Source organism: Grammomys surdaster, unplaced genomic scaffold, assembly GCF_004785775.1.
Source record: "Grammomys surdaster isolate TR1022 unplaced genomic scaffold, NIH_TR_1.0 135, whole genome shotgun sequence".
Lineage (NCBI taxonomy): Eukaryota > Metazoa > Chordata > Mammalia > Rodentia > Muridae > Grammomys > Grammomys surdaster.
This window is the reverse complement of record NW_021604593.1, coordinates 316,931-342,517: the sequence shown is the minus strand read 5'-3', so window position 1 is coordinate 342,517 and position 25,587 is coordinate 316,931. Positions and strand designations below refer to the sequence as shown.

At 41.1% G+C, this 25,587-nt stretch overlaps 1 protein-coding gene across 5 annotated transcripts in view; it reads left to right on the top strand.

Annotated features, from left to right (window-relative positions):
• The first annotated feature begins 3,155 nt into the window (after positions 1 to 3,155).
• LOC114617219 (protocadherin alpha-4) overlaps positions 3,156 to 25,587 on the top strand; it is a 238,010-nt gene continuing 215,578 nt past the window's right edge. Inside the window, exon 1 of one of the 5 annotated variants that reach the window (XM_028762762.1) lies at positions 3,156 to 4,906. In XM_028762762.1, the coding sequence (XP_028618595.1) occupies positions 3,302 to 4,906 (1,605 nt within the window). In that variant the 5' untranslated portion in view covers positions 3,156 to 3,301. Of the gene's footprint in view, positions 5,690 to 12,075; positions 14,572 to 18,804; positions 21,294 to 25,587 lie in introns of those variants that run through there. The other 4 variants (XM_028762759.1, XM_028762754.1, XM_028762755.1 and 1 more) reach the window with 4 other exon arrangements.

Here is a 25,587-nt window from a genome sequence, read left to right as displayed (position 1 = left end):
ATATGAACCTGCAGGTGTGAGTGTATGTGGAGATCAGAGTCTGATGGCTAGTGCCTTTTCCAATAGCATACCACTCTATCTATCTATCTATCTATCTATCTATCTATCTATCTATCTATAAGAAAACATTTTCTGTGTTAAAAATAGAGAAAAACACAATGACACAGGGCATCTGGATCCTGTATAAGTTTATATTCACCTATAAGCATAGAAATAAGTATATTTTCAATAGTGATTGCAATTTTGTATATCCTTTTAAATATAGATCAGAGGAAAGCAGACTTAGATAGTGCAACTACTGCAAGAATTCTTGTTAGGTTACAAACAATAGAACAAAATTTAGAAAATCCTCTGAAGCATGAAGATATTACATATGAATCCAATCTAAAGCCTACAGCACTATCTTGTGACAAGACTGCAAAAAGGCAGTCTATATCCATTAAAAAACCTAAATTATTTTCCTACCTTGATAAGGGAATTGAATCAGATGAACAAAATCCACAAGGTTATTACAAATTTGAATTGTGGTCCACATGGCACAAAACTTAAAGAGAAAACAGTAACAACCTATGGCTTATATTCACCATATGTAAAACATACATAATAACTATGCCACTCAAAATGGTATAGTTCCAAAAGATTGGAGAGATTTGATGACAGCCATGTTAGAACCTTGCCTTCAGGCTGAGCAGTGGTGGCGCACGCCTTTAATCCTGGCACTTGGGAGGCAGAGGCAGGTGGATTTCTGAGTTTGAGGCCAGCCTGGTCTATAGAGTGAGTTCTAGGACAGCCAGGGCTACACAGAGAAACTTTGTCTCAAAACAACAACAACAACAACAACAACAACAACAAAAGAACCTTGTCTTCAACTACAGTGGCTAACATGGTAGAAAGATCAGGTTTCAATTTTGAAGCAACAAAATTGGACTAGAGGCATTGATATTGTCAATGATGAGTAACTAGGTAAAGATCTGTATTCTGAATTAAGACTACAAATTACTTTGTTTTGTTTTGTTTTGTTTTTTTTTTCGAAACAGGGTTTCTCTGTGTAGCCCTGGCTGTCCTGGAACTCACTCTGTAGACCAGGCTGGCCTCGAACTCAGAAATACACCTGCCTCTGCCTCCCAAGTGCTGGGATTAAAGGCATGCGCCACCACTGCCCGGCCTACAGATTACTTTTGATGATGCCATCTTAGAACAATGTTGTACAATAGCCTTAAGTGCTATGGATAAGGTTGAATAGAAGGGATGATCTGAATCTTTTCAAAGATAACCCAAGGTTGAAGTGAATCTTTCACTGACTTTTTACAAAGATTAACTACAGCTCTAAATAGAGAAATATCAGATCCAACTTATAGAGATAATTTTAATAAAATCTTTAGCTTTTGAATATGCTGATGCTGAATACAAAAAGGCTATTAGACCTGTAAGGGTTCCACAGTTCTTTATGAATGGATTAAAACTACTGTATATATAGAATCTAATACTCACAAAATTCAGTTATGGTTGGACAAAAAAAAATACAGAGAATATAAAAAACACAAAATGTCCATTGCTGTGGCTGTGAAAGATCAGATCATTCCCTAAAGGACTGTGGACAAACACATCCTAAGGGTAAACTTTCTACTACTAATGATTCAGTGAGAAAGTTTTCCATGAAATGTAGAAGATATGGAAAGAACCAGTATAGGGCTCATGAATGTAGGTCATTCAAAGATATCAGAAGTAATTCCTTAATGTTGGCATGCTGACAAGGGGGCCTCCCTCAAGGCCCAACCAAAACCAGCATGATCCATTCCTTTCCTGTCAACCAAACAAAGATTGTTCTGAAAAACAACTAGAAAAATTCAAAGCCTGATAGGATAAACAACTGTTCAAAACTTAAATAAACCATTTAACAGAGATAGAGCAGCTCCTATGGATAAAACAAGAGATTCCCGACTGAAATAGTTTGGCAAACTACTATAAGAGACCAAAGTTAAAACTACAGTTAGATGTAGCTGAGATTGAAGATTTAGTGGATCCATGAGAAGATGTAGTGATAATATCACAAGATTCCTGGAATCCAGCTTGTCCACTTCAAAAGGTATCTACACAGCTCCTAGAAATTGGGATATTGTCTCAGGTAAAACAAAGCCTAAAATGGATTAAACGCATAGGACCAGAAGGTCAAATATGAAAATTAGGGTTACATGTGGCTAACATAGCCATAAGTCTATGGCAAAGAAATCTATTTCAACGGTGATAAGCAAAGATTAGCATTCCTCTAACTTTAGAGACAAGCTGTAAAAGAGAAATTTCTAATAAAGAAATTTAAAAATGTTACCAAAGACAGTTACAGACTGTCCAGGCTGCCCATAAATAGGATACAGAAGAGACTGACTCTTCAACTATACATGAGGGAGCCACTGCTAGGAGGAAACTACCTGCCCTACCACTAAAATGGTCAACTGACAAACCTGATTGAGTTAGAGCAATGGCCTATGCCAAAGGGAAAGTTATATGAACTAGAAAAGCCAGTACAAGTGCAGCTGGATGCTCACCATATAGATAAATCCACCCCTTGGAGTTCTGTATTTAAAATTAAAACTAAATCTGGAAAATGGAAGATGTTAACAGATCTGAGAAGAATCAGTAAAATCATTCAGCCAAATGACCTCTTTACAGCCTGGAATCCCATTGCCTTCTCTGTTACCTAAGCTATGGCCTATTAAAGTGATTGCTTTAAACTGCCTTTTCACAATCCCTTTACATGAGAATGATAGGGAAAGGTTTGATTTCTCAGTATCTGCTTGTAATAACAATCGTCTAATAAAAAGTTATCATTGCAAAACTCTTCCACAAGGAATGTTTAATAGTCTGAATTTATGTCAACATTTTGTACAACAGCCATTAGAAATCATTTGTAAGCAATTTCTTCAATCCATAATTTATCATTATATGGATGATATCTCATTGTATTTTCTATACTAAATTATCTCCTGTTATTTTTTATTAGCTATTTATTTGCTAGAACTTTTTATTTCATTGATGAATTGCAATTTCAGATGTACTGGAAATAACAAAATTGTAAAGACCATTGTTGGATGTAAAATCTACATTATCCACATGGTGTCGCTGTATACCACAAAGTGTTGAGGCTGGAAATGAAGCAGTGATAATTAAAAAGGAAGGGAGGAAGCTTCATTTCGTCACCAGCCGAGAAAAGAAAAAAATGGTGAGGAGACAAATGACTGAAAACATGCAGTTGCAAAGTATGATCTTGGAGTGACAGCGGTACGAAAGGTGCAGTAATTTTGCAATGCTGTTTTCCAGGCTCCGAGGCCTGAGAGCCCGGCGCCTGCTCTTGCTCTGGCTTCTGCTTCTCGCAGCCTGGGAGGCAGGGAGCGGCCAGCTCCATTACTCCGTCCCAGAGGAGGCTAAACACGGCACCTTCGTGGGCCGCATCGCACAGGACCTGGGGCTGGAGCTGGCGGAGCTGGTTCCCCGCCTGTTCAGGGTGGCGTCCAAGGACCGCGGGGACCTTCTAGAGGTAAATCTGCAGAATGGCATTTTGTTTGTGAATTCTCGGATCGACCGGGAGGAGCTGTGCGGGCGGAGCGCGGAGTGTAGCATCCACCTGGAGGTGATCGTGGACAGGCCGCTGCAGGTTTTCCACGTGGAGGTTAAGGTTAAAGATATTAATGATAACCCACCGGTTTTCAAAGGCTCAGAACAAAGGATATTTATTCCTGAAAACAGACAATTAGATTCACGATTTCCACTAGAGGGCGCCGTGGACGCAGACATTGGTGCCAATTCTCTTCTAACTTACACGCTGAGCCCCACTGATTACTTTTCTTTGAAGGTAGAGACAACAGACGAACTCAGCAAATCCCTTTCACTTGAACTGAGAAAATCTTTGGATAGAGAAGAAACACCAGAACTTCAGTTATTACTGACAGCCACCGACGGGGGCAAGCCAGAGCTGGAGGGGACAGTTCGGCTGCAGATTACTGTGCTCGATGTTAATGACAACGCCCCACTGTTTGACCAGGCCATCTACAGAGCACAGTTAGTAGAATCTACAGTGAATGGAACATTAGTGACCACGTTAAATGCCACTGACGCTGATGAAGGTGTCAATGGTGAGGTTGTCTTTTCCTTTGGCAATGACGTTTCTCTTGATATTCAAGAAAAATTCAATGTGGATTCTATTTCAGGAGAAATTAGAGTGATCGGTGATCTAGATTATGAAAAAGCAAAATCCTATGAAATTCAAATAAAGGCAGTTGATAAAGGGACTCCCTCCATGTCAAACCACTGCAAGGTTTTGGTGAAAGTATTGGATATAAACGATAATGCTCCAGAGCTGGCAATCACATCCTTGGCTTTGCCCATCAAAGAGGACGCTCCACTTAATACTGTCGTCGCACTCATCAAGGTGTCAGACATTGACTCAGGTGTCAATGGGCAGGTGACGTGCTCCCTGAGTCCTCACCTCCCCTTCAAGCTGGTGTCCACCTTCAAGAACTACTATTCGCTCGTGTTGGACAGAGCCCTGGACCGAGAGACCACAGCTGACTATAAGGTGGTGGTGATAGCCCGGGACGGGGGCTCTCCCTCGCTGTGGGCCACTGCCAGCGTGTCCGTGGAGGTGGATGACGTGAACGACAACGCTCCTGTGTTCGCACAGCCTGAGTACACAGTGTTTGTGAAGGAGAACAACCCGCCTGGCGCGCACATCTTCACGGTGTCAGCGGTGGACGCGGACGCGCAGGAGAATGCGCTGGTGTCCTACTCGCTGGTGGACCAGAGGGTGGGCGAGCGCTTGCTGTCGAGCTATGTGTCTGTGCACGCGGAGAGCGGCAAGGTGTTCGCCCTGCAGCCTCTGGACCATGAGGAGCTGGAGCTGCTGCAGTTCCAGGTGAGCGCGCGGGATGCTGGTGTGCCTGCCCTGGGCAGCAATGTGACTCTGCAGGTGTTTGTGCTGGATGAGAACGACAACGCGCCCACACTGCTGGGGCTTCACGCAGGCAGCGCAATGAGCGAACTGGTGTCACGGACAGTGGGTGCAGGGCATGTGGTGACGAAGGTACGTGCGGTGGATGCGGATTCTGGCTACAATGCCTGGTTGTCATATGAACTACAATCTCCTACAGGTGGTGCCCGCAGCCCATTCCGCGTGGGTCTGTACACTGGTGAGATTAGCACCACACACTCCCTAGATGAGGTCGATGTTCCACGACAAAGTCTCTTGGTGCTGGTGAAGGACCATGGTGAGCCAATGCTGACTGCTACCGCTACTGTGTTGGTATCTCTGGTGGAAAGCAGTCCAATTCAGAAAGCCTCTTTGCCTGTATTAACCAGTGCAGTGGGTTCCCAGGCGTTGCTGGTGGATGTCAACGTGTACCTGATCATTGCCATCTGTGCGGTGTCCAGCCTGTTAGTGCTCACGTTGCTTCTGTACACAGCGCTGCGCTGCTCAGCAACGTCCACCAATGGAGCCTGTGCTCCAGGAAAGCCCATGCTAGTGTGCTCCAGCGCGGTGGGGAGCTGGTCTTACTCGCAGCAGAGGCGACAGAGGGTGTGCTCTGGAGAGGGTCCACCCAAGACTGACCTCATGGCCTTCAGCCCGGGTCTATCCCCAGGTTTGAACATAGCGGAAAGAAGTGACCATCCAGAAGTAAATTCAGATCTTTCTGATAATGTAAGTCCAAATTTGAGCTATGGCTTCAAACTTCTTTTTGGATTTAACTTTATTTTTTTAAGTCATTCTTTAAATGGAACTTAGAATGTATTCAGAGTGTTCAACGACATGTAACAAACTGTCTTTTCAAATACTAGAGTATTTGCAGCTGCAAAGTAGAGGTAGGAAACAAGCAATGTTTGTACAAATGATTCTAGTCTTTTATTTACATGGTAGAATACTTCTTAAAAATTCAGTACTATCAGCGTTACTTTTGAGTAGTGGTGATGTGTGGGATGGAGCCAAGTGCCTCATAAATGGGAGGCGAGTACAGAAAGGCTGGCCACTTTTAACCTGGGCTCTCAACTCTTGTCAAGTGTCTTGCTTTGCACAAATAATTGTAGGCAAAGTTATAGAACCCATGTGCTTTCTCTCTATGTTGGTAAATTTCAAGGTGGGAATTAAATAATAATTTTAAGCACCATGGTCTAAAATACATTTGTTGATGGTACTTTAGTTTCCACATTAAAATATCCCACATTCCATGGTACCCTTCCCTGGTTTAAAAGAATAATTACTATGTGAACTTGTGTCTTAAGCAAACCAGTCAGTTGGGTCCCTCCCATTTATTTGCCAGTGTCCCCAAACTCTTTATTTTCTTTTATTCAGAATACTTTATTAGATGAAATTTTTATTCCCTTAACATATGATATTGTCAAGGGCAAGAAAAACCTTAGTTTAGGATAATTACTATTTTTTATTTGCTTTTATTACAGTCTATTGCATTTGGCTAAATATTTAAAGTTGCTTTCGATGAAATAACTTTGCAGAATAATTTAAATACTATTTAAAATCCAAAATAAAAGAGCAAGAGAAATAGTAATAGTTTTTCCAAACCAACTTTTACTATGTACACATCCTTGTCTTTCTAGAAATGGGTATAGAAATAAAAAAGAAAAGGAAAGGAAAAAAATTTTTTGAGACAGGGTTTCTTTGTGTAGCCCTGGCTGTCCTGCAAGTCACTGTGTAGTCCAGGCTGTCCTGCAAGTCACTGTGTAGACCAGGCTGGCCTCAAATTCAGAGATCCCCTTACCTCTGCCTCCTGAGGGCTGGGATTAAAGGCATGAGAAACTACCACCAGTCTGAAAGGGAAATTCTTTACACCAGTTGTTCAGATGAGGAATAATGGTCTCTTCAAAGTTTGATTCATAATCATTATGCTGACCAATAGCGAGATAACAAGTAACATCTTCAGCAGTGTTTTACAGCGGTTTTAATAACCAACTGATACACATAGGTCTCTCTGGTTTTTATCCATTTAGTCAAGAGCTTGTTAAATTTGTGTGTTGTGTGTGCATGAGAGAGGGAGAGGGGGGGAGAGAGAGGGAGAGAGAGAGAGAGGGAGAGAGAGAGAGAGAGAGAGAGAGATATGCATATGTATGGGTATACTAACCTGTGCATGTAGGTGTGGCGGTCAGTAGTTAATGCTAGTTATCTTTCTCAATTATCCTGTACATTTTGTTTTGAATCAGGTAGCTCATTCTTTTGGCTAGACTGTTGGGTATGCAAATACTAGGGATCTGAACTCAGGTTCTCTTGCTTGCAAAACATGCACTTTACCCACTGAGCTGTCTCCATAGCCTCTAACATAATGTTTTACCTCTTAGATTCAATTCTGAAGATACACATGTATTAAGTGAATGCATCTTGTTGGGTAAACATCCAAACAAAAGTACTGAAAAGTCCCTTAAAATCCCCCCTGTAAAAGTACAACACTAATAGATGTGCTAACATGGAAGGAAGGAAGCTCAGGAGGTCACGACCCTAGGCCAAGAACTTTAGGCAACTAAAGAATGCAGAGAGCAGGAGGTGGTTTTCCCCAGAGCACACTAACTGGTTATTCAATGCCAAATGGTCTTCCCTGAAAACATGTATACAAGTAACACTATATAGACTGAGCAGGTTGTATTTAGGTGCACACACACACACACACACACACACACACAATTAAAGGAAAATAAGCCATAAATTTAAAAAAAGAACAAGGGAGGGTATATAAGAAAGCTTAGAAGGAAAGGAAGGGAGAAATATAAAATATTTTATGAAAAATTAAAATGAGTCAATAGCTAAGTTTCCTGCGATTGGGGTGATAGGTTGACAGAAGTATTGCTTAGGGTATTGTAAGACATGAGCCTAAAGTATGTTTCTGCAACTTTCCAAATATTAATATTATGGTACATAATCAAAGAATAACTTTGGAATACTAATGCTAAAAAATAACCTTCCAATTTTCTCTATATGTGACGTAAGCCTTGTAGGATTATACAATTGGAAAGAATATATTCAGAAACCATAAATAAAATTTTCTTTCTCACTCACATTATTATGTCTCCATAGCTACATTCATTAGTAACATATGACCGTTGTCTTTAGAGAGACATTCAGTATTTATCACCTATTCACTCAACAAGTACATATCGACAGCCTGGCATATGAAAATGCCTGCAAGGGAACCCTCAGCATACAGTAACACTGACATCATAGAAGCCAAATCCATGGCCTCAAGAGGATATTTTACCCTGTTTGCAGTAATAATTAAATTATAAAAGGTGTTGGATTTGGTGTAATGTTTCATTTTTAGTTTTCTTTGTCAAACCAACACATTCATAAAAGTAAACATCATCCCATATGTGACTGTATGTTTATGTTTTTCAAAACCCACCTTAATAAGTGTTCTTAAATGCCTTATCCCCCTTCTAGCCCACCCCACACCAGAGGTAGTGGAAAGCAAGGTTAATAGGGCCAAGGGATGTAGACCTGTTTAGAAATAGCTCTTTAGGGGTGTCTGAGATATTTGTTTTAAGGATAGCAGAAGTTCGGTTCACACAATCAGCAGTGGCAGCTTGATCCACTTTCAAACACCATTCATGAATCAGCAATGACAGTTTGATCCAGAACAAACCACAAGGCTCTGCCAAGAATCCACTGAAATATCACAAGAAGTTCTTTGGTGCATTTTTTTCTATGAAGTCAGCAAAGAAGGCAAGGCAAACCAATGCCATAGCATCATCAGTGAAGACCAGCATCAGCAAAGCCCATTGAAAACCAGCAAAGAGTCACAAGGCAAACCAACGACACACTGTGGTCCACTGTCTGTTGGGTTATATTTATACCCTTTCCAAACATCATGTGTTCTTTCAAGCATCTGCTCTAGGAAAACATCACATGTCCTTTTTTCAGGCAGCTTCCAGAAAAACACCACATGTCTGTTGCCAGCAAAACATAAGACAGTTCCCAGACAAACATCACATGACACAACTAAGTCTCCAAAGAAAGGAGAAATTTCCACTTTATGTGATATTTTGGAAAATGGAACATGCTGCTGACCATGCTTAACAAGTTTCCTAGAAACAGAACAAACATATTATAAATTTCTTCTTTATGGAAACTGTAATTCTTGTGACATCAAGTGAAGAGTAAAACTAAAGCAAGTCTATGGAAAATGCTCTGAAAGGAGAAATTAAAATGAGAAAAACAACTAAGCTTGGTGGTGTATGCCTTTAATTCTAACACTTGGGATGCAGAGGGAGTAGATTTCTGAGTTTGAGGCTACCCTGGTGTACAGAGCAAGTTCCAGGGTTGCCAGGGTTACACAGAGAAAACAAAAGATGAAACAATTGTGAGGGATAGATAGAATTTTTTGAGCTAAACCAAAAATTTGTAAGTAGAAGATAAACAATGTTGTCTTTGTTTTTAAACTCAGAAAAACTTGAATAAGATTGACATTTGAGGGTACAATGACATAACTTTTTATGTTAATAAGTTTATATGTAGTGGACTGGAGAGATTATTTTGTGGTTAAGATTCCTTGCTGTCCTTCCAGAAGACCCAGGTTTGAGTACCAGCTCTCACATGGTGGTTCATAACCATTTGTAATTCTAGTTCCAAGAGATCTGACACACTCTTCTGGATATGCAGTTATCTCAGAGTACTTCACTGAAAGATTAATCATAAAATTATGACTAGAACCCAACCTTCTTTGATAGCACCTGTAGCCTTTTAAATTTGTCAGGAAGAGCTCAGCTTACTGGCACATACTTATCCTTGGGTGGTGGAGGCAAGGATAGGATCCTAATATAAAGGCCATCCTATGCTACAGAACAGTTTGAGGCTAGCCTAAGCTATAAGTGACACTGCCTCAACAAATGAAGACACAAAAACCAATAATAACAACAATGAAACCCTAAACAAACAAATTTGACCTTAATGTATTTGGATATGCCTTCACACAACTACATTGTGGTCACAAAGTTTACGATTAGTACATTGTAGATATAAGAACAGGGACACTATTCTTTCTGTATTATAATAATGACTTGAATAAAGCTTAAAAAGTTTTTGGATTAGCTAATTCTGTTAACTTGGGGATGGTTCTCAAATATTAGTCACTGTTGTAAAAAAAGCATGGGTTTAGGTTTACAAAGTTTGGAAAGGGGCTGTAGTTTATGGAATGCTATTCTAGTATAAAGGAAAAACATAAATATGAAGTAATGTTGTGACTTAATATTCAACATAAACATGGTTTATGGTTTAGTTGATGTTCTTGCCCCACTCAGAATATTTCAGTATTTTTCCTTCCTTCACACCATTTTAATGAAATGCATCATTTCACATCATATTCTTTAAATTTATTTTAAAATGTGTCATTATGCATATTCATTGCACATAGTACTGTTTAATGTAAGGGTAATTTCATATAGGTTCATAATGCACACTGATTATTTCCCCCAGACTCCCTTCCTCTCTTTCTCACTGTTCTTCCTCATTCCACTAGGCCTCTTTATTCCTCTAGATAGTGTTTTCTTCTTTCAATATATATATATATATATATATATATATATATATATATATATATATATATAATGTGTGTGTATTTTATGTATGTATATAAAATCTAGGTATAAAATCTAGGAACCACTATTAAGAAAACATATGGGATATTTTTCTGCCTGAAGCAGGATTAATTTATTTTCTTAATATAACTATCTCCAGTTGTATTCTTCTTACTGAAAAAGTTAATAAGTGAAATAAGTTTAAAATACTGGGCTCAGAGAAAAGTTATTAGTGTCATTATTAGTTTTTCAAGACAGGGTTTCTCTGTTTTAGCCTTGGTTGTCCTAGAATTCGCTTTGTAGTCCAGGTTGGGCTCAATATCAGAGATCCACTTGCCTCTAACTCCCAAGTGCTGAGATTAAAGGCATGCACCACCACACCCAATTCAGAGAAAAGTTATTAATGATCTAGCTCCAGGAAAATCTACTCTTCATTGCTGCTTTTAATTGACAGTGTAAAATTTGCACTTCATTTTGTTTTCCTCTAAGAAAGCTAAAAGCAAAATTTTTACTTACACAAAGTAACAAGCGTGCAACTTGACAAAAACTTTGCTAACTGACATTCCTCCGTTCATTTCAAATAACCTCACACCATCTTTTTTAGACTTTCATATTTTTACACATGATGGAACCAGCTACAAATTAATAAATAAAGATGCTCTCAGGTAACTAACACTAAAAAGAAATCAGTTTATTTTTCTTGCATTCAAGTATAATAATAGATAAGAGAATGATCCTAAAATAAGAACATATTTTTATATAAGAAAGTAATGTAACCAGTAAACAATTCAAAACTCAAAATTATAAATAACAAGGGTGTATTTAAACATATTTTCAATGAACAAAAATACCCATTGATTTTGTTGTACTTGGTTTGAAGAGGGAATAAAAAATGTAATATTTCGAAAGAATTGAAACCAGGCTATCCAAGGGATACTTGTACATCTGTGTTGGTATCATCACTATTTACAAGAAGCAAACAGACGTTCATGGATTGTTGAATGGACACACAAAATGCTGTGTATACATAATGGAATCATACAGCATTAAAAAGGAAAGAAATCCTGTGACATGCTACAACACGGGCGAAACTTCAGGACATTGTGGTAAGCTGAAAGAGCCAGTCTCAAAACAAAGGAAAACAAAGAACTCAACGCTAGAGCAACAACCTCAACAAATATTTTATGGTTTAACTTACACAGTAGTGAAACTTATATTAGCAGAGAGTAGAATGGTTGTTACCATGGGCAAGGCCAGGGAAACTGGAGTTGATATCTAATCTATATAAAATTTAAGCTTTACAAGAGGATAAATTTGCAACAACGTGAATATACTTAATACTACTGAAGTTTACACTGAATTAATGCATAAGCTTCACATTGACAGTTAAATACGGTAAACTTATATTTACAGTTAATAAGGTAAAATTCAAACCAGCTTAGCCACAGGGTGTCGCTGTCTACCGGAGATAGATCTCTCTCTTGGAAAGAAAACACCCAGAGCTTCTTTGTTATTCCAGATAAAACGACAGGAGAAGCAGCAGGATTTGAGCAGGTGTTAGAACGTATATTTTATTTTAAAAATGATCATTTAATTTGACCAACTCACGGAGGACTAGAAGTGATGCCTTCTTTGAGAGGGGGCCCAGAGGTCAGGCAGTGTCTGCTGCTCTTGCTTACTTTCCTCGCATCCTGGGAGGCAGGGAGCGGCCAGCTCCATTACTCTGTCTCAGAGGAGGCCAAACACGGCACCTTCGTGGGCCGCATCGCACAGGACCTGGGGCTGGAGCTGGCAGAGCTGGTGCCCCGCCTGTTCAGGGTGGCGTCCAAGGACCGCGGGGACCTTCTGGAGGTAAATCTGCAGAATGGCATTTTGTTTGTGAATTCTCGGATCGATCGGGAGGAGCTGTGCGGGAGGAGCGCGGAGTGTAGCATCCATCTGGAGGTGATCGTGGACAGGCCGCTGCAGGTTTTCCACGTGGAGGTGGAGGTGAGGGACATTAACGACAACCCGCCGCTATTTCCAATGACAGAAAAAACGATCCAGTTTCACGAATCTAGGCTGCTTGACTCACGGTTTCCTTTAGAGGGAGCATCTGATGCAGATATCGGAGTAAATGCTCTTCTGTCCTACAAGCTCAGCCCCAGTGAGTTTTTCTCTCTAGATGTACAAGCAAGCGATGAACTAAGCCAATCTCTGTTTCTTGTGCTGGGAAAATCTCTGGATAGAGAGGAGAATGCGGAGGTGAAATTATCACTGGTAGCTACTGATGGAGGCAAGCCTGAACTCACGGGCACCGTTCAAATACTCATTAAAGTGTTAGATGTGAACGACAACGAACCTACTTTTCCCCAATCAGTTTTCAAAGTAAAGTTGTTAGAGAACACCGCAAATGGAACCTTAGTGATTAGATTAAATGCTTCTGATGCAGATGAAGGGTCAAACAGCGAGGTTGTGTATTCACTTAGTAGTGATGTGTCTTCCACCACACGGACAAAGTTTCAAATAGACCCCAACTCAGGAGAAGTCAGGACTAAGGGAGAATTAGATTATGAAGAAAAGGCATCCTATGAAATCCAGGTCATTGCATCTGACAAGGGAACCCCATCGATGTCAGGGCACTGTAAAATTTCAGTAAAACTTGTGGATATCAATGACAATACGCCAGAAGTCTCAATAACGTCTCTTTCACTGCCTGTCCAAGAGAATGCTCCACTGGGTGCTGTCATAGCCCTCATCTCAGTGTCAGATCGTGACTCAGGAATCAATGGGCAGGTGGCCTGCTCCTTGAGTCCTCACGTCCCCTTCAAGCTGGTGTCCACTTTCAAGAATTACTATTCGCTCGTGCTGGACAGCGCCTTGGATCGAGAATCCACAGCTGAGTACAAGGTAGTGGTGACAGCGCGGGACGGGGGCTCGCCCTCGCTGCGGGCCACGGCCAGCGTGTCCGTGGAGGTGGCTGACGTGAATGACAATGCTCCTGTGTTCGCTCAGCCCGAATACACGGTGTTTGTGAAGGAGAATAACCCGCCTGGCGCGCACATCTTCACAGTGTCGGCGGTGGATGCGGACGCGCAGGAGAATGCTCTGGTGTCCTACTCGCTGGTGGAGCGGAGGGTGGGCGAGCGCTTGCTGTCGAGCTATGTGTCTGTGCACGCGGAGAGCGGCAAGGTGTTCGCACTGCAGCCTCTGGACCATGAGGAGCTGGAGCTGCTGCAGTTCCAGGTGAGCGCGCGGGATGCTGGTGTGCCTGCCCTGGGCAGCAATGTGACTCTTCAGGTGTTTGTGCTGGATGAGAACGACAATGCGCCCACGCTGCTGCCTCATGGAGCTGTGGGAGTTGGCAGCTCAGTGAGTGAACTTTTGCCTAGGTCAGTGAGTTCGGGCCATGTGGTCACTAAGGTGCGAGCAGTGGATGTGGACTCTGGTTACAACGCGTGGCTGTCATACGAACTCCAACCCACAGTGGGCATGCGTAGTCTGTTCCGCGTGGGTCTGTATACGGGCGAGATCAGCACCACGAGAGCCCTAGATGAAGTGGATGCGCCACGCCAGCGCCTGCTAGTGTTGGTGAAGGACCATGGTGAGCCTGCGCTGACTGCCACAGCCACAGTGTTAGTTTCTCTAGTTGAGAATAGCCAAGCTCCAAAAACTTCATCAAGAGCGTTGGTAGATGCCGCTGGTCAAGAGGCATCACTGGTGACTGTTAATGTGTATCTGATCATCGCCATCTGTGCCGTGTCTAGCTTGTTGGTGCTCACCCTGCTGCTGTACACTGCGCTCCGCTGCTCAGCAAGGCCCACTGAAGGAGTCTGTGCTCCAGGGAAGCCCATGCTGGTGTGCTCCAGCGCGGTGGGGAGCTGGTCATACTCACAGCAAAGACGGCAGAGGGTGTGCTCTGGAGAGGGCCCCCCTAAGACTGATCTCATGGCCTTCAGCCCCAGCCTATCCCAAGGTCCAGAATCAACAGAAGAGAGACAACCACCCTTAGAGGCAGAATACTTAGGAAAGGTAGGTCTTTAATTTTTTTCTTGTTAAGAGCATCACTGTTTCTGTATTGTTAATGATACCTGTTAATCACTTAGACCTAAAGCTATACCTTTATTTTATATCACTGCGCTGTCATGAGATACTTATGAATTAAGTATCAAATTCTTGTACATTGAACAATTCTCTTAAACATTCTTACTTTCATAGGTAGGTTCATAACTAAATCTCTGTAAATAACTGGACCTTGAATAATTAAAAAAGGAGAAACCTGATATTTATTTATTTATTTATTTATTTATTTATTTATTTATTTTCATGGGTGTGCATGATGTTGGTGTGCAATTGTGTGTGTGGGTTGCAGAAAACTAACTGAGGCAGGACACCAGGTTTGCAAAAAGTGAAAGCTTTACATGCTAAGCCATCTCATTGGCCCCAAAGCATACCAATTCAATATTACTCCTAAATGTTTTCCTTTCAGAAACTTATTAGCCAGGTGTAGTGGGGCATACCTAAACACCAGCACTCAGGAGGCAGAGGCAGGAGAATCTCTTTGAGACCAAGGCCTGCCTTCTCTACATAGTGAGTTCCAGGACAGCTGGAGCTACATAGTGAAATCCAGTCAAAAAAATAATAAACCAAACCAAACAAAAACAAAAACAAAAACAAAAAACAAAAGGCAAAGACCACTCTCCCACACAATTAGATGATTTACAGGGTTTTAAATATTAGAACGTCTCTAGACACAGCTTTCTATCCATCTTATCAGAGTCTGTTTAGAGTAGTATAATTTTACTCTGGACATTTCTCAGGTTTGCTCTTTGAACTTGTAATTTTAGGCCTCTGTCGTATCATTGATCATCACAGTACACACCAACACTTAGGAATGCAAACTTCTATTTGTCTTAATAAAGAAAATGGCCTCACTTGGGTCAATTAAATACAAAGATTAATAATAGTAAGAATTTTAGGTTTTCAGGAAAACGAGAGAAAGGAGCCCCTTCAATTTTTAACATTAAAAGACTGCATTATGCTGAGTGTTGTGAAGCATGCCTTTAAATCATGGCATTTGGGATGCAGAGGCAGGTGGATCACTGTGAGTTCCAGCCTGACCTACTTAGCAAGTGCATGCCAACAGGGCTGAGTAATTAGACCTTGTCTGAATACAAAAATTGGGTTGGTCAAGCATCTAGATCTTTTCCTTTCTTTATGTAAGCGTAGAGTATTCACTTACACATATAGGACACATAAGAGTGGTCAACAGTCATCATCCTAGTGTCAGCACCCTTAGGTTAATTCATGCAGGCTTCCTTCTGTGAAGATGCCGACCACCTCTCATTCTAAGCCTGGTTACACTTCCCATCATCCTGAGTTACCCTTTTATCTGGCTAGCTTGTTGCTTGTGGAACTGAAGTTTGCCCAAAATGGAAGGCCTGGCTTGTATGGGTGCATTTCCACCAGAAACTCCTGCAATGTGTGTTTAATACACAGCGAATGCTACATGCGTAAAGGATCTTTTTTTTTTCATCCAAAAAAAAGAAGTATTTAGGTGAGATCATTGTCTAAAGCTGTTTTCTGGCATTTAATCATTTGCTGTTTTTTCAGCATATGGATTCATGAGCATATTGATGAACTAAATACATTGCTGCCACTAAGCGACCTTAGCCTCAACCATTGCTTATGCTTCCATTTCAGTCTGGGAATCTGATTTTACTGGGGTTGGCAACTCAGTGGGCATATCTTGAACTTTAAGTAGACTCCACTCCTATCAGAAACCTATTATCTTTCCAGAGTTGATAAGTTTTAAAATTATTTCCTTGAAAACGAGAAAAGTTTGCTATAAATTTGAAATCCAAGATGTTTTACAATTTATATTTTATTTTCAAATAAACCTTCTAAGATATGATCATCAGAATGCTAACAGACATAGTAATATCTATAGTTGATTTTTAGAAACACAGTGTTCAGAAATAAGATAACTTACTGTTCTTAGAAAGGACCTGCATTTGGTTCCTGTGAGCCACACTGTGACTTACAACCATCCATAACTCCAGTTGGCCCCCTAGGCACCAAGGCGGCATAGATGTAGGCAAATCACTCATACATATAAAATAAAGAATCTTAAAAAATAATTTTACATTAGGAGGATATCTGAGGGGGAGGGCTCTTGCTCTGTAATGGATGGGGTCGGGCATGGTGGTGCATTTATGCCCAGCACTCAGGAGGCAGAGGTAGGTCTACAAAGTGAGTTCCAGCCAGGGATATACAGTGAGGCCCTGACTCAAAACAAAACAACAACAGTAAGAATCCTATAATGGATGAGAATCCCTAAACAAACAAAAGACACTCTACTTTTTTTGAGTCTTTAATTTTTTATGAGCTGTTACAGTAGAATCTATTACAAATTATTTGTTATTAACAAATATTATTAACGTAACTCTTCACTTATTCTTTTTGAAAGGTTAATTTAAATATTCATTTTCAGTATAATATCTATAACCTATTTTATTCTAAATATAGATGATATACTATGATTAAATTGAACACTGGATTATAGTCAATGAAACACAGGAAACAGAACCTTGTATGGAAGCATTTTCTTCTATTACTTTAATTATGTGCTATATTTCTCTTTAAAGTGGTCTGCCTATAAGCAAAAATCTGGACTCTTTTCCACATAAATATCTAAATTTTCACTTTCCGTGAATATTCTGGCTCAACTTTAAGATGCTTGGAGGACTCATATCTCATGTTTGTTGGTGAATTCACATTGATCTTCGGAATATTTCATTACCCAGTCTTGTATATGTTGCCTAGTGACTCATGTTGCAAAGTTATTTTTCCTTTTGTAATTTTCAAAATTGACAATGTGTTCAACCTTTCTTTCTTTAACATTTATTTACTTTGTGTGTATGTACATGTGTGAGTTTACATACATCCCATGGTGTGATTGTGCCAGTTATAAGACAATTTTCAGGACTCATTGGGAGTCACAGGGATTGACATCATGTCGGCAGGGTTGACAGCATGTGATTTACCCACTGAGCCATCTCTCAGGTCCTGCTTGTTCATTTTAGAGTTGGGTCCTGATTTTAGGCTGACCTTCAACTCAAGATTTTTTTGCCTTATGCTCCTAAGTCCTAGGATGTCATTCTGAGTTAGGAGGAACTATCAAAGAAAGAAGGTCATTAGCTCTTTCTTTTTATGATGGGTGTACATCACAATATAGCAACATAAAACCTTTTAAAGTTACTTGATACAGAAATTCATCCAGAGTGGCGATCACTAAAACCACAATCACTTCATTTTGTGATCATTTAAATACATGCATGCAAATTGTAATGAGTAAATAGTGTGTGGACATTTAAAAAAATGTTCTTACTTGGTGTGATGTGAGTATAATATCCCAACCACACAGTGTTGTCCTGTGACAGGAAATTCATTTATAAAAGAACTTCACTGTATAAGACGGACCCTGGGCTGGGGATACAGCTCAGTGGCAGAGTTCCTGCCTAGGTTCTCCAGGCACTGGGTTAAATCCTCAGTAAGTAAGAAACTGAATGAATGAGACCTGACTTATTTATATAAATACTAGTTAAGACAGTTAGCAAGGCTATCATGCTTGAGTAAAAGACCTGAGGGTGATTTACAAATGTTCTAAATTAATAAATGCAGGTGAGCTTATTGCCATGTTCTTCGTCAACTTTCAGAATTATATAAAATATTATTCATACATATGCACACATTTATCACATATATTCATGCCTTATACCTTCATTGTCACAAATATCAAAGACTTATCTTTGTATAAAATGTCTGGCATCTTGGAGATTTCACTCAGACACCATCAGTTAAAGCTCCTTTTAAATTGTTTAGTCTGTATGTACTTGTAAATAGAGAATCATATTAAAATTCATCTTAAAAACTGTTATGAAAATTTAATGGGAAAACTCTGAAGAGAAATAGAAAACAGTGTGTCACCTATTATACAGGGATTTTCATTATTAATAATGATGCCACGAACTGGATAGTATGAAATATAAGACCATGTTTTGATAAAAACAAACACTTTGGTGACTATTAGAAGGAAACCACAGGTCAAAACACAAAAGTTCCAACAGTTCATATTAGGCATGTAAGAACGAAAAATAAGCACTTTAAATACTTACACATTTAGCCACTTGGTGTCGCTGTCCACCAAAAATTCCTTCAAAGACGGAACAGCCTGTATCACACATTCATAGGATCCTTTTCGTCATTGTCTCACGCAAAATGGTAACGGTAAGGTGTTTAAGATGTGAAGAATAAGAAGCTGAAAATATTTAAGAAATTTTGGATCGGTGTGAGAGCAACCAAACATTCGGAAGGGGCTTGCGATGGTGTTTTCTTGGAGAGAAGATCGGCGTCTGCTGCTCTGGCTTCTTCTCTTCGCAGCCTGGGAGGCAGGGAGCAGCCAGCTTCATTACTCGGTTCCAGAGGAGGCTAAACACGGCACCTTCGTGGGCCGCATCGCACAGGACCTGGGGCTGGAGCTGGCAGAGCTGGTGCCCCGCCTGTTCAGGGTGGCGTCCAAGGACCGCGGGGACCTTCTGGAGGTAAATCTGCAGAATGGCATTTTGTTTGTGAATTCTCGGATCGACCGGGAGGAGCTGTGCGGGAGGAGCGTGGAGTGTAGCATCCACCTGGAGGTGATCGTGGACAGGCCGCTGCAGGTTTTCCACGTGGAGGTGGAGGTGAGGGATATTAACGACAATCCTCCAGTATTTCCAGTAGCCACAAAGAATCTGTTTGTCTATGAATCTCGGCCGCTTGGCTCCCGGTTTTCGCTAGAGGGCGCATCAGATGCAGACATCGGAACAAATTCGTTGTTGTCTTACAGTCTTAACTCGAGTGAGTATTTTTCTTTGGATGTCAAAAGAAAAGATGAGGAAATTAAATCTCTGGGACTCGTGTTGAAAAAACTTTTAAACCGAGAGGACATTCCTGAACATTATTTATTGATAACTGCGGTTGATGGTGGGAAACCTGAGCTCACTGGCACCACTCAAGTCAAGATCACTGTCCTGGATGTGAACGACAACGCCCCAGCATTTGAGAAGACACTCTACAAAGTCAGATTACCCGAAAATGCTCCAAATGGTACTGTAGTAGTGGATGTTGTCGCCTCTGATTTGGATGAAGGAGTAAATAAGGACATTGTATATTCTTTTCACCCAGATATGTCACCTGAGATCCTGTCAAAATTCCACTTAGACCCAATCAGTGGATGCATCACTGTAAAAGGCAACATAGATTTTGAGGAAACCAAATCTTTTGAAATTCAGATAGAGGCAGCAGACAAGGGAACCCCTCCAATGACAGATCACTGCACGGTTCTAGTTGAAATTGTGGACGTCAATGATAATGTGCCTGAATTGGTCATCAAATCACTATCACTTCCCGTGTTAGAAAATTCTGCACCTGGCACTGTCATCGCCCTGATCAGTGTGTCTGACCGAGACTCTGGAGCCAATGGACAGGTGACTTGCTTTTTGACCCCTCAGGTCCCCTTCAAGCTGGTGTCTACCTTTAAGAATTACTATTCTCTTGTACTGGACAGCGCCCTGGACCGAGAGACCATCGCTAACTACAGCCTGGTTGTGACTGCCAGGGACGGGGGCTCTCCTTCTTTGTGTACCACGGCCAGTGTGTCCGTGGAGGTGGCTGATGTGAACGACAACGCTCCTGTGTTCGCGCAGCCCGAATACACGGTGTTCGTGAAGGAGAACAACCCGCCTGGCGCGCACATCTTCACGGTGTCTGCGGTGGACGCAGACACGCAGGAGAATGCTCTGGTGTCCTACTCGCTGGTGGAGCGGAGGGTGGGCGAGCGCTTGCTGTCGAGCTATGTGTCTGTGCACGCGGAGAGCGGCAAGGTGTTCGCACTGCAGCCTCTGGACCATGAGGAGCTGGAGCTGCTGCAGTTCCAGGTGAGCGCGCGGGATGCTGGTGTGCCTGCCCTGGGCAGCAATGTGACTCTGCAGGTGTTTGTGCTGGATGAGAACGACAACGCGCCCACACTGCTGGGTCCTCACTCAGGCAGTACAGTGAGCGAATTAGTGTCCCGGACAGTGGGTGCAGGGCACGTGGTGACGAAAGTGCGCGCGGTGGACGCGGACTCTGGATACAATGCGTGGCTGTCTTATGAGTTGCAGTCGGCAGCGGGCAGTGGACGCCTTCCCTTCCGCGTGGGTCTGTACACTGGTGAGATCAGCACCACACGTGTCCTGGATGAAACAGATGCCCCGCGACAGCGCCTGTTAGTATTGGTGAAGGATCATGGCGAGCCGGTGCTGACAGCCACAGCCACCTTGCTGGTGTCTCTGGTGGATAGTGGGCACACGCCAAACACCCCATCCCGGACTTTGGTGGATTCTGCTGGTAGGGAGACTTCGCTTGTAGGTATCAACGTATACCTGATCATCGCCATCTGTGCTGTGTCTAGCCTGTTGGTGCTCACACTGCTGCTGTACCTTGCACTCAGGTGCTCTACAGTGCCTGCGCAGGGCGGGCCTGGGAAGCCCATGCTGGTGTGCTCCAGCGCTGTGGGGAGTTGGTCATACTCGCAGCAGAGAAGACAGAGGGTGTGCTCTGGAGAAGGCCCGCCCAAGACTGACCTCATGGCCTTCAGCCCAAGTCTTACACCCTGCCCAGTTAATCAAGATAAAGAGGACAAACTGGTCGCAGACGTTGATTTCTCCATCAAAGTGAGTAAATTTCCCCTCTAAAATATTCTCAGTTATATGCCAGTATTTTCATTTTGGGAGATGTATTAACATGAGTCCTTCTATTTATGTTCGTTATGTTGAGCACTTTACACTCGCCAGTATTTTCATTAAAAATGTAGGTTCTCACGACTAAATTGTGTACTGAATCGACAAGCGGTGAGATCTACATTTAAAATGTGCTTGTTGACAAATACAGTAGTAGGGTTATTTTATGGCTGTCTGGATACCAAGGAAACCGTTTTCATCTTGTGTGTATTCCATCCTTAAAGCGGTTTACTCCATCTTGTTGCCCACTAATCCTTGTGCAAAGCTTCAATATCCTGGCGACCTGCCTTAGATTTCTGCAACCCACAGAAAGGTAGAATAGAGAATCACTGGGATTTCTAGGAGGTGCTAGAAAAATCATCAGTGGCTCATTTACTGAACTGTTATTCAGGCTTTGTTATTAAATTGTTATTCCACTATGGTTTTAAATTAAAAATTTAAGATTATGTGTGCATGGCATGTGCACATATAGGCTCTCAACCTCTAGCTATCTTTCCAGCCCCTCTACAGTGATATTTAAATATAACCTTTAAAAGTTATGAGAATTCAAAGCAAAACAAAGTTCTGGAAACACTATGCTGTCTTCATTTTTTCTCAATGGAAAAAATATTTTAATTCCTGCTGGTTGTAGTAGCACACATCTTTAATACTACCACTTGGGAGACAGAGGTAGGAGGATCTGTGCGAGTTCAAGGGCACCTTGTTTTACAGAGTGAGTTTCAGGACAGCTAAGGCAATTTAATAGGTCTTTTTCTCTAAAAAAAAAAAGTAATTTTAGTCTTGTGAGGTTATTTTCAGTTTGGCTCTGTGAGTATTTATCTCCTTTGCACTAAGTAGAAGCCTTTAGACAACTGATACCAAATAAGACGTAGGCAAGACCATTTTCCTGTTATTTTTACAATGTATATGCCCATTTCTCCTTCCCTTGTTACCAGAAAGAAGTAATAGCCAAGTAAGACCTCATGAACACTCATGGCATAGTGGGTAGTCCAGTATGTGAGGTACATGGTTTTGTTTTCTTAAGACATGTTCTTACTACATAGATCTGGCTGTCCTGGAACTCACTATGTAGAGCAGGGTGGCCTTGAACTCAGAGGTCTGCCTGCCTCTGCCTCCAGAGTTCTAGGATCAAAGTGGTGTACCACTACACTTGGATGAAATATATGTTTCTTTACCATTCTTTTTTGAATTTCCATTTTCCTTTCTAGAATCATTCTTTTTTGTCCCTTTATTCATCAAGTATTTGCCACAGCATGTCCAACCTCAATTCGATACTTATTTTATTAGTCTGCTATCATCATGTTGTAGGTTACAGGGCCATTCAGAGTTTTTGTTTCTTAGATATGTGACTTCAGTCTTCTAATGCAGCTCTTCTTGAAATTCTTAATTAAGTAGATTTTCAAAGAGATGTTTTTGAAAGTTTTTGAGATAGAGTCTCACGCAGTCTTGAAGTTGCTCTTGAACTTTAGCACAGATGATTTGAAGAGTGTTGAGTGTTTTTCCTCTTTAGACATGTATTTGTATTATTAAAAGTGAATAACTAATTAATTGATGTATGTGTGTGTCATTTGACACAGATGTTGACACTATCATTCTTCTATGTGTTCTGAGTTTAGGAATCAAACTTAGATAGCCAGTTTTGCATGGCAAGTGCTTTCTACCCACCAATCCACTTCATTGGCTCCATAGTGAATATTTAATATGTATTTATTTCAAATGAAATTACATTAGTTTTTTCTCTTGTGGTGAGAAATTTCTAATAAAATCAACTTAAAGAAAGAAGGGTTTATTTGGTCTCATGGTTCCAGAGTACTACTGTCCGTCATAGCATGAAAGTCTTAGCAGCAGGCTAGCATGTTCTGTAGTAGGAAGCAGAGAGTGATGAATATTGATCTTTTGTTGATCTCTGCTTTTTATTTAGAGGAAGTTTTTAGCAGTAGAATGGTGAAGTAGAAGTTTTTGGATATTTCATGTGATGTAGACTCACATGGTGTTTTGTTAAGGCAAGACCCTTGAGAGGACACATGACATTTGGAGAGGGTATGCACAAGGATGGTGGACTTGCATAACTAGCCTTAAAATGCTTCAATGGTCTCCAGTCTTCGATGATCTTCACTTCCTTGAGAGAGGCATGGCAAAAACTTCTCCTGGCATCCTGGCTGGTCCTGGTTGCCCCTGCTGCCAATTCGGTGGAGGCCTGGCTTTCTCTGCTGGATTGTGCCACCACTGCTGATTCGTGTTTTGTATCCTGACACTACTGAACTGGAGTGCTGGTGTTCTGACTAATGAAGATTGGAATCATCCCAAGGAACTACTTCTAGACAGGTCCACATCTCTTTGTCTTGTTTACCATCTTTTCTCCCCTACCTTGGGACAGTGGGCTAAAAAGGGGATCAAAGTGTTTGAGGTCACGTATTAAAAGTAGGTTTTTAAAAACTCTAAGCCTACAGAACAGTGCTGCTCACATTCAGAATTCATCTTCTCACCTCAATTAGCATAATCTAGCAGATTCCTCACAGACGTGTCCTGAGGTTTGTTTCCATCAGGGTTGTTGAAAATCAAGTTAACAATCAAGATCAACTGCCATAAATATCAATTTCAATTCTGTTGCACCCCCAATCTATGAATCTACAGGCTCTGTAAATAAAACAAAGGGAGGATACTTCTTGTGACTCCTTCCAGTGCATTTCACATCTTTGGTAATTTGAAAAGTGAATATTTTGGATACTTGATGAGAGTGTGCTTGTTTCTGTTTTGATTCAGAAATTAGTCTTGTGTGAGTGAAAGAAAGGAAAAGAGAAAGAAAGAGAGAGAGAAACAGAGAGGCAGAGAGAGAAAGAGAGAGAGAGAGAGAGAGAGAGAGAGAGAGAGAGAGAGAGAGAAGGACCATTTATAGAGAGGGGAACTTGAAATTATCTTTGATAAGTTGATTTTTCTTTGGTCTAAACAAACACGAAGGAAAGAAACATGAATTTAAGATGAAAAGGGAATCTGCAAATAGCCATTTCCACCCACTCTTTCTTTGTTAAGGTTGTATAGAAAACTATTTTGTTTTTGGGAAAATATCTGTTGTCCATTAAGACCCTGGATGAATCAAGATCATGCCTGGTAAAACTTGGCATGAAAGTTAAGGTAAAACCCAGGCTCTCTATGTTGAAATATATCCTCTTTAGGTCAATGTCATATAGAATTTTTGTTTATTTTTTTTCAGGCACAATTTCTCTGAGTAGCTCTAGTTATCTTTGAATTCACTCTGTAGACCAGGCTGGTCTCAAACTCTGAGATCTGCCTTCCTCTCTGCCTCCTACATTCTGAGTCTAAAGGCATGTGCCACTACTGTTTGGTTTGACTTTTCTATCTCTATAAAATTAAAGTGTTGAGACACCACATTTTTGGACCTTGAATTAACATATTTTATTAAGAATTTAAAGAAATGATACTAGGTTAGGGATGTAGTCCAGTTGCTAGAATGCTTGCCTAGTATCCAAGAAGCTCTGAGTTCTATGCCAAGCACTCCATAAAACTTGTGGTGGTGCATACCTATAATCCAGCACTTTGGGCAGGGGAATCAGTCATTACAGATAAGCTTTGGCTGCATCATGAGTTCATTAACAGCCTGGGATAAATAAATCTATGTCTCAAAAATGAAAAGAAAAGGAAACAAATTGCACTGGGTAAACATCCAGCAAACGCTATTCAAAAATCTATGAGGTACTAATATTAAAATACAATAATAATCTTTAAAAGTATTATTTTTATTGGGATTTGAAATTTTTATTGGTTATTTTATTTATTTACATTTCAAATGTTATCCCTCTTCACAGTTTCCCCTCCACAAGCCCCCATCCCCTCCTCCATCTTCCAGCCTCTATGAGGGTGCTCCCCACCTGCCTACCCACTCCTGCCTCAGTGCCCTAGTGTTCCTCTATCCTGGGTGATCAAGCCTCCATAGGAGCAAGGGGCTCCCCTCCCAGTGATGACAGATAAGGTAATATAAGATATATATCCAGTTGAAGCCATGCATACCCCAGTGTACTTCTTGGGTGGCAGTTTAGTCTGTAGAAGCTTTGGGGATTCTGGTCAGTTGATATTGTTGTTCTTCCTATAAGGTTGGAAACCCTTTCAGCTCCTACAGTCCTCGCCCTAACTTCCCCATTAATTTCCTTGCACTTAGTCCAATGTTTGTCTGTGTATATTTGCATCTGTATTGGTCCAGCCCTGGCAGAGC